General features: G+C 34.6%; 1 protein-coding gene across 2 annotated transcripts in view; it reads right to left on the bottom strand.

The window, feature by feature from the left end:
• Positions 1 to 8,420, bottom strand: part of LOC138127672 (ankyrin repeat domain-containing protein 50-like) — a 34,397-nt gene extending 25,977 nt beyond the window's left edge. Inside the window, exons 1-3 of one of the 2 annotated variants that reach the window (XM_069043726.1) lie at positions 8,277 to 8,420; positions 4,411 to 8,222; positions 212 to 4,351 (exon numbers count right to left, since the gene is read on the bottom strand). In XM_069043726.1, the coding sequence (XP_068899827.1) occupies positions 3,568 to 4,351; positions 4,411 to 8,222; positions 8,277 to 8,291 (4,611 nt within the window). In that variant the 5' untranslated portion in view covers positions 8,292 to 8,420 and the 3' untranslated portion in view covers positions 212 to 3,567. Of the gene's footprint in view, positions 1 to 211; positions 4,352 to 4,410; positions 8,223 to 8,276 lie in introns of those variants that run through there. The other variant, XM_069043728.1, reaches the window with a different exon arrangement.
• Between the last annotated feature and the right edge of the window lie 1,826 nt (positions 8,421 to 10,246).

The following is a 10,246-nucleotide window of genomic DNA, read 5'->3' on the forward strand; positions in this document are numbered from 1 at the left end:
ATAAAGAACTAAACGCTGTTTGACTAATTAAATCGCGACTACAAATAATGTACAAGAATTAGAGAAATAATTGGTAGCTCGGTGGCCGCAGGGCTGTCGGAGACAGTGCTCCGAGGTCGCGGTCCCGGCGCTAGTGGGTTCGAATCTCACCGAAGGGGGAGGATTTTTTCCAAGGGAGGAACCTCCGCCGGGCCATGGATGTGTGTGTATGTCTTTCAGGGGCTGACGGTAGGGTGGTGGAAGGAAGAGCGACACTCTTCCGACACCACCGCGAGGTCAGCAGGGTTCGAATCCCAGGCCGGATGGGCCTCCCATGGATGTTTGTGTTTGTATTCGTGTTGTGGCGTCCAGAAAAAGGAGGAAGGAGAAGAGAGGGTGGGCGTGGGTAGCCGGGGAAAGTACCCCGGAGCCCCGCCGCACCACATAGGAAAAAAGAGAAGAAAAAAGCCGACCGCAAGGTACCTGATAGGCCCGTAGTGGTGAAAGGGGAAAGGCTATAACAAAAAAAAAAAAAAAAAATTAGAGAAATAATTTACCTTGTAAGCACGTGGTCCCTACCATCACCAACACCTCCGCGCCATTGGAACGACTCCCGCTCGAGCCGAATCATCCCCTGCAGCCGATAAAAGAGATGTACTCAGCAATAAACAAACAAACCGAGTATTGTGGCCAAGCGCCTAGCGCCCCACTTTACATTCGGGAGGTCCCGGGTTTTAACCCCGGTGCCGCCTGACCAGGTGTGGGTTTTTTTTCAGAGGTTTCCCCACACCATCACATCGTGATGATATGTCTCAAATCACAGATAAGGCGAATGCTGGGTCAGTATCAACCTCTGCAGTACCTACCACTTTTCTTCCGCACCCATCCACACCGTACAATCCCGAATCTTCCCGTCAATGTGGCTGAAAAGGCTCTGGAAAACCTCAGCAGCCCGCCCGCCCCCCTTCGGGGGGGAATGAAAGATGTATCCTTTCCTTTTTTTCCAATAAACAACAACACTTCCTCGAACAATTCGGTAGAGCACTGAACGGCATTCAAAACGGTCCACCCGGTCTCTCTGAATAGTTACCTTTTGAATTCCTGTATTTACCAAATTGTAAATAAATATTTATGTGATAAACCGCCACACTGTTACATTTTCAGCGATATTAAAATTTAACGCCGTGCATCGTGTTTTCGTTATTCTGACGCATTACATTCAGTACATTTTACACAAAACTATCTTATCAATAATCTTTTCCATAACTGACAATTTACTTTTTTAGTGTATTTTATTCAGTACAATATAAGTTTATAATTTTATAAGATATAATGTAGGTCTAAAAAAATTTTCATCGAAGTTGCTTTTGGATGTTTAATGCATGATAATATAAAAGGTTGGCAGCACTATCATAGATGAAGAAATTTTTTAGACATACCTATTTTTGTGAAACCGTAAAACTGTGCACAGTTATTCTGAAATTTACAAAATTAAATAGATGTTACACAATTACGTATAAATGAAAAAAAAAAACAAACAAAAATAATAGCTATTTATGTAACCAGTTAGGAAATGCGTTATTTTGTGTAACGAGTGGAATATTTGCGGGACGAGCGCAGCGCGATCCAGCAAAATCACACGAGTTACACAAAATTGCATTTCCAAACGTGTTACATACAAGATTTTTTCTAATTTTGAAAAAAAAAGTTTCTTCAAACGTTAAACGAAGTAATGAATTTCATTAATAATTAATTATTATTGTGTTAAAATATCAAGTAGGTATGTAGGCACGGTTATTTTGCTTAAAAACAAAAAATATGACAGTGTCAACTGGTGATACAATACATTTTTCCTAACCAGTTAGGAAAGATTTTACTTTTCGTAACCAGTTACGAAAAGTGAGACGTTTCCAAACGTCAATTAATTTTGAAAAGTGTCACTTTATATGTCAAAATTAGAAAAAAATAAGTTATGTGGAAAATAAAAAATAAAATGCAGAGTTCCTGACAAACTAGAAACTGAAAAATATTACTTAAATAGTAAGTGGTAAGGAGTAAAAATTTATTTAATTTTTAAGTAAATTAAACGATTTAGTGAATATTAAATATTGTTAGTAGCATATTATTAAAATTACAAGAGATAAATATTAAAAAACTATAAATAGGACGCTAAACTTACAGTTTCATAAGTGGTAAATTGAATTGTCAGTTTAGCGTCCTGTAAAAAATAAAAATAAACAGACTGATTAAAAGCAAGTACCGTGAGATCGAAAAAAAAAAATTAGAGTTGGCTGTGACCAAAATTTCAGTTGGCAATTCGTTAAGATTTCAATTATCAGATGTCAGTCTTAAAAGTTAGGTTAGTGATTTTGAGAATGTTGAAAATTTGATTTTCATAAAGGTATGAATTATTTGTGACCTGTCGGTTGTAAAAAAATTCCTCATCTAGTGCAATGAAACAATTAGATTTAAAACTCCCACGCCTTTATTCAACGGTGAGCAGGCAGCTTGTTTATAAATCGATCCAACGATCAATATTCAGAGAGATTATGTTGTGGGGGCTCTAATTGTCAAGGGGTTTAATTTCATGCACAACAGACACACGATTAGGAAAAAAGTGCAAATCGTTCTTTAGGACAAGCTGACTTGTACCAGAAGATCTCCGGATGGATTTATTTGGGGTCTTTGCAAATCTTTGTTTCAATATTTTCAGCTGTTCTTTTTGCGCAGAACACTATCTGTTTCCAAAAACATATTTACCCATTTGTAGACTTTCTGGGCAAGTTGCTGCTAAGTGCCCTGAGAGTCCGGAAACTTTTGTTGAAATTCCTCAAAAACTCCTCATTCGTCGTTTTCAAGTCTTTCTCCATTTCTGAAGTAACACTGCACAATGAACATTTTTTGCTTTAAAGTGAACATATTGTAATAGCAAATTTTAATAGTCGATAGTTAATAATGACAATGACCATTGTAATGACATTTGAAGTAAATATTTACGGATTGCCAACTGAAGCGTATTAAACACGGCCTTCTCGATTTTTTTTATTTTCGATCGCACGGTTAACATCATGTGTCATATTCGTTAAAAATAATACTTAACTAATTTATTATCTACTTAAATGATGTTGATTATAGATAAGAATAATAATAGTGCTAATAACTTGAATACAGAGTGTCCCAGAACTGGCGTACATCCCGTTAACTGCAAATGTAAATATTTATTTTGAAATGGATATTGCAAGAAAAATTGTTTAAATCCATTTTGTTTTTAAGTTACAACGATTTTAATTTAACCAATCATTGTAGACAAATATGAATTCAATCCATGCGTTTCCTAGGAAACAACAGCTCACGGTAAATTTATCTGTAATCTTCCTGTTGTGATTGGCTAATTTAAAATTGCTGTAGTTTAAAAACTATAAGGTTAAACAAAAAAATTCTAGTGAAATCTTTCTCAGCAGAAAGAGCGGAGCACGTGGTTAACGGGATGTACGGCAGTTCTGGGACAGCCTGTATAATTATTATTAATTTGAGTAGTAATATTATTGAAAACAAATCTAGTAGAAGCAAAAACACATAAAATGTAAACTATGATTGTTTCTGCAAATACTCAACGATTTCCTTACGATTATTTTCGGTTGCAACATCCAAAGCAGTCTTTCTGTAATTATCAGTTAAATTTATATCAGCCTTGGCTTCTACTAGTGTTTGAACTATAGTAAAATAGTTTTTTTCCGCAGACAAATGCAAAGCTGTTCGCCCTTCGTAATCAACAGCGTCAACAATATGATTGCACAATTTAACCAAATGACGAACAGTGTCTGTGCATCCTTTTTTGGCTGCTTCATGCAAACAGGTTCTCTTGTAAACATTGACGGCTTCGATGTCTGCATTTTTCTCAATCAAGAGATCGATGACATCGTTGTGTCCTCCGCGAGCAGCGCTATGTAGAGGCGTAGAGTGATGATTGTTGAGTGAATTTGGGTCAAATCCTGCTTCCAAGAGAACTTGGACCGCTACTTTTTGACCCTTGTATGCTGCTCGGTGTAAAGGTGTCAAGCCCCAATTATCCTCAATTTTAGTGCTTCCCCTGTTTAAAAGCAGTTTCATCACATTGACGTGGCCACATTGCGATGCCAAATGCAAGGGAATTCGACCGTCATTATTCTGAGCGTCAGTGTGGGCACCTTGATCTAATAAATATTTAACAAGATGTTCATTCCCGTGATAAGACGCAACGTGTAAGATGGTGTGATTGCTTTCGTCAGTGATGTTCACATCTTCACTTTCAAATATTTCTTGAATTTTTTCCAAATCAGTAACTTTTGCCAGCTCTTGTAATCTCGACTTTTCGGCGTTTTCCGATGGTTTCCTGACGATTAAAAAATATTATAACTGTTTTACAAAATAAATCAAGTTAAAATTGCCTACCTTAAAATACCACGTTCGGCATCTTTGAGGTAATTTACAATATTTTCGTGTTGTCTTTCTACTGCTATTTGTAATGCTGTTTTACCATCGTCATCCATAGCGACAATATTGATTCCATTTCCAACTAAGTACTTCACCATAACATGATAACCCTCATAGGCTGCCCAATGCAATGCTGTTCTTTTACTTTTGTCCATAGCCTGTATATTGGCTCCTCGTTCAACCAAGCATTTGACGACATCAAAATGTTCCATTTGAACGGCGTGTTGCAAAGAACATTCCTGATTGATGTCCTGACAGTCAACGTCAGCACCATGTTCAACCAAATATTCCACAATATCAGTGTCAGCTCTGTAAGATGCTTTGTGGAGAGGTGTTCTTCCCCCTTCATCGGTGGTATTAACATCAGCTCCTCCTTCAACCAATGTTTTGACAATATTGAAATGCCCCATTTTTACAGCCAACTGAAGGGGTGTGTTTTCTTTGGAATCTTTTTCATTCAAATCCAGCTTGGCGTTTATTAAAATTTTGACCAGATCACAATGACCCCACAGAGCGGCCTCGTGTAAAGCTGTCCTTCCATCAGTACAAGTTCTTGACAAATCAACCTCGTTTTTTATTAACAATTTCACAACCTCTTTCTGACCACATTCCGAAGCTAAATTAATAAGAGGTTTGTCGAAATTGTCTAAATTTGACAAACCTTTCAGGTGAATTACATTAGTTAAGAGTTTTACGAAACCAAGGGACACACAGTAGTGACATAAACTCTTCAGATCTTTATAATTTCTTAAATAATCCAGTTCCAGTGTTTTATATTTTGACAATTCTTCTAAGGAGGGTAGAGACAATGAAGCATCAGCATATTCAAAACAATTCCATCCAAGTATGGCGTCCTTCTGTAACGGGTCGATTCCTTCTGCTTGTACAATACATTGCAAAATCTTCTGATGTGTCGTAGAATTCTCGCACTGATTGTTACTAAGTTCGCCATCTTTCAAAATTGGATATTTTTGTCCGAACGAAAAAGCTAAATGAAGCGGTGTTCTTCCTCCACGATCTGTTTTATTCCAATGGGTAGGAATGAGCCTTTCAACTTCAGAGACATCCTGTCTAAGGACCGCCTGATGAAGAGGACAACCTTCTGCCAGTATAAGGTTGAAGAAATATCTTATGCAGAGGTACTTTTCGTCGAAAATGAATCTTCTTACGTTAAGCGGAAATTCTTCAAAATTTTCGCTTAACCAGAGTGCGGCAAAATATTCTGCAAATCTGTGATGGCAAAATACAAACGTGTCGTCTCTGTTGATTTTTAATATCAGTCCTAAGAAATCTCCATGTTCGTTAATCTGCTTTACAAATTGTTTATCATTTTTTAATTTCATATTTTCTAAGAGGTTTGGGTCGAAACACGTTTTTAAAGCAGCAAATTTGTACTCCCTGGAGTAATAATTTTTGAATCCTTTAATGATCACTTCTAAACCTGCCTGCTGGTTGTAACCAATTTTTTCTAAATTGCGGCGAAATCTGCGTTCTATAAAACGCGAGAACATGTGAGGCACGGTTAGAATATCTTCCCAATTATCACAATTTTCGGATTCGCTGACAATTTCTGATGCAATGAACAGAAAGAGAGGATATTTCAGTATGTCTTTTTCTATTTCTTCATTATTATTTTCAAACATTTTGTGAATTATTGTGGCAACTTTTTCTGCGCTTACCCCCTTCTCTTGCAAATGTTGGCAAACGTATTTTTTTAAATCTTCTCTTTTCAAGTCTTCAATTTTGTAGATGGAATATATTTGCAACTCACGTCTTAAAGTTTTTTCCAAATATTTTGTGCAGAAGATCCAGATTTTGTAACCTTCATTTTTAAATTGCTTCATTATATTGATCGCATTTGAAATGCTATTACTATCCAACTCATCTAGTCCGTCAAAGAGAAATAAAATGTGTTTACTATTTTTAAAATATTGTAGAATTACTTGATCAATTTTATTGTTGCTGTCAAATAAATATCCCAAAACTTTTGCGGTAGATGATGGCTTTTTGAAAAACCAGCTATGTTGTTTCAAAGGAACGACAATCACCCAATGGGTCAAGGGACATTCATTCGCCAAACTTTTCATCATTGTTGATTTGCCAATACCTGGTGTACCGCAAACGACGCTCACTTGTTTGTCGAGAATAAGCAAATCTTCTGCTTTAATTTTGTTATCTACCCACGCAAGTTTATTGTTGTCAGTCAGTTGTAAATGAAAGATGGAATTTAATTGTTGGTTCAATTTTTCATCTGTTAAGATAAGAAATGATTTCGTGTAGTCTCGATGATTTTGTTGGAACTTATTGAAATCCAAAAACTTCAAATTTCGAAATTCACTTTTCAATAATTCCTTGAATGTTTTAGATTTTCCATTGCACTGTACAATTACAGTTTTTTGTGCACACACTTCTGGCAAACATTTGTAACTAAATTCTTCTTTCAACAATATGCGTGGTATGTAATATCCCGACAATTTCTCAATTGCTTGTCCAACTAAGAGATCATCTTGTAACATTCGAAAGAGTTCATTTGGGGTTATAAAGTCATCGAAATTTAAGTTAAATCTACTTCTGAGTGTTTCGAGAGTTTCAGCTTTCCGTCCTTGAAGAGATATTTTAAAAGAAGTTGTCATTTTTTTGTAAAGCTCTTGATTTGATTTTAGATCTGACAAATTGCCGAAAATCTTCCACTTTTCTAAATTTTTGTTGTCAATTCTTTCACCTATTAAAACGAATTTTATTTTGACATTTTCTGCAGATTTACACAAGTTGATTATTTGGTAGATCAGCTCTGCACAATTTTGCGTAATGGGTACAAACAACAAATTTTCCTTAAAATAATATAAGAGTTCTTTCTGTTGTTCATTTAGTACGCCTTCACCCTTACTTCGTAGCATTTTATTCTCCCTTGCCCAGTCTTCTACCAAATTCCTTTTTCTATTTGGATAACACCAATTATCTCTAACAAAATCTTTATCGATGTCTTGGAGCAGTGTTACGTCAAACTGTTGAATTGCCTCTTCAATTTGTTGAATTTTTTCATCTCGTTCTTCTCGCAGAGGAGTTCTGATTACATGATTTGATAAAAGTAAACTTGTTAATTTCAGAATTACTTCATCTTTAGTAATCTCTGTATTTATGTAGTTTCCCATGCGTAGATTTGCGAAAAAATCTATGTAACATGTTGCAATATCTGAATCGGAATGAAAATATTCACGAAAAATTTGAACAATGGATTCCTGTAGTTCCGAAACGTTTTTCTGTCCAGACAATAGGTAAAACTTTCTATAAAACGCTGCGTGACAATTAGTGTACTCTTGAAATTGGTAAATTTTGTCTGTGTTGAAAAAATTGCTTTTGGATGGCGTTCTACATGATTGAGTTTTATAATTTGTGACGGCGTCGAAATTTTGAAATGTTGCGTTGGTAAACAAAATGAATTTGTAATTTTCTTGAATATCTGGTGGTAGTTTTTCGAATTCAGCACAGTAACTGGCAATGTAAAAATTCTTCTTTTCTCTGTTTAATTCGAATCTTGCTTCCAATATATCTCGACCCGTTTCTCGGTGCTTAAGTTGCAATGCGAATTGCTCTTTGTGACCGTCGTTATAGGTTATGCTAACGGTCACATCGTCAAATTTTCGATATGCGCTAGGATTAATATTCAGAACAAAGTTTTTAATTGAAACATCTTGAAGCAGTTTAAGACAGAAATAAGCAGAAACTAATTTTTCGTATTCGTAGCCTAAATTAACGACACCCTGTGTAATCTAGAGGAAAACACAATGACAATATGAATATTAAATTAAAAAAATAATTCATACCTTTTTTTGAGCCATTTGTGCTACTGGTGAGGGTAGACTTTTTGTCACTATTTAATCAAATCACTGATTCAATTTACATTTTAATGAAAACAAAATTCTATTTCATATTGGCAGTAACTTTGAAAGAAGTAACTGGAGAGTACTACTGTTATAATTTATATGTATATACATTATTATCTAATCTGATAATAATTGATGGTAAATAAGTTAAAAATCATTCATCAAGATAAGTTTAAAGAAATGATAGTAATGATAGTAATGAGAGTTTCCACAAATAAACTATTGAAAGCTCGATATAATTTGAATGAAAAATGATATGAATTTTGCAGAATACACTTTGCCAGAATCTAAATATGGTAGTTAATAACCAATAAATACATAAAAAATTCTAAATCGGTCAACATCTTACATGAATGTAACAAAATGTAATTTTCTTCATGACAGACTCTTTTAAACAAGTAAAAGAAAATTACAAGATTACATGATCGTGCAGTTTTTCCCAGGAGAACGCTGTTCATAATCCCTTTACAATTATAATGACATCAATCAACGATATGGACAATGATCATCTATCATTCCAAAAATAATTCTGTTTGTTCCAAGTTGTCAGATTAACCTTTACGTCATTGGAAATAAATGCATTCTAAAATTGTCGAAAGACGGATTGTATCTAGAAACAAGCAAGATATGTACTGCAGACTTAAATCACAACTAGGATACGCGATTTGGCAACATTGTTTGTGTTCTAAGTTACGTAGATACACTTCTCATATTTTACTCTTTAAATTGCTTATTTCCAATGGTTTTGTTCAACCAAATGAAAATGCAGGACCAAAGAAGAAAATTACAAGTGCCCGATTTTATATTTTATTTTTGGGCTTACTAGCTTATGGAGACTCGTTCCTTTCGTCACTCGTCCCACAAGTCCCAGCACGCCCGTAAAGAATAATTTACTAACCGCATCACATAAATAACTATTAAATCTTATAGGTATATGCAGCAGCATGCATAAAGAATTCTGTCAAAAAAAATATTGAACAAAATTGAAGATATTGGGGATTTTATTAATTTGTTGTTGATTTTTGTTATTTATGTACGAGATTAAAAACAAATTCCAATCAGAAATTTTATATTTCCTCTCAAAGTCTCATTTTCTTAATTTGTAAATTATAGGGAACAGAAATTTTCTGAGACAGTTGTCTGCCTACGTTCAAAATAATCATCGTGGTTCTCTTATTCTATCAATAAACCAAAAAAAAAAAAACATGTATACATTAAAAATTAAAAATAAATAAAAACAAATATTTGCACTGTATTTCATTTGATATTGATCTTCCGATTCTTGAAAAATATATTTTTTTCTACAACCGTCAAAAAAACGCGACATTTATGCATCATTATCAAGTCGCAAAGTATGTCATTTTTTGATAGATCAAAAATAGTTGTCAAAAAGTTTCCTTGGATGTTTTAATTTTTTTTTTCACTGTTTTTACGGTGAAAAAAAATATCAAAACTCAAGGAAAATTTTACAAAAATTCGTAACCAAGTAACCAGCGCAAGCGGGCAACTTGAATGTCTGATCGTTTTGTAGTAAGTGTCAATTTTAATATCAAAAGTTTAAAAAGCGGTTGAATATAAAATTTGAGCGTGAGAGAGACACGACGTTCTCAGAGAAAAAGAAAGTATTTTAGTAAGTATTATTTCAATCCCTTGTTAAAATTACGTTACGTGTCGAGCCAGCACAAACAATACAAACTTCAAAAAATTATAGTGAAGGCTGTAGATTTAGTATAATTTGACAATATCAATGTGAAGTATCAAAGATTTCAGTTTAGACGCTCCTTTGTTGTCAAGAAATTACCATTACTTGATCGACACTTTGCTGGACCACGCCTTCTGTGAACAATAAAAGAAGGATTAACCTAGGCAAATAATTGAAAATACATCGACAAATATCTAATTTTGCAATA

Source organism: Tenebrio molitor, chromosome 4 (genome assembly GCF_963966145.1).
Source record: "Tenebrio molitor chromosome 4, icTenMoli1.1, whole genome shotgun sequence".
NCBI classification, from domain to species: Eukaryota; Metazoa; Arthropoda; class Insecta; order Coleoptera; family Tenebrionidae; genus Tenebrio; species Tenebrio molitor.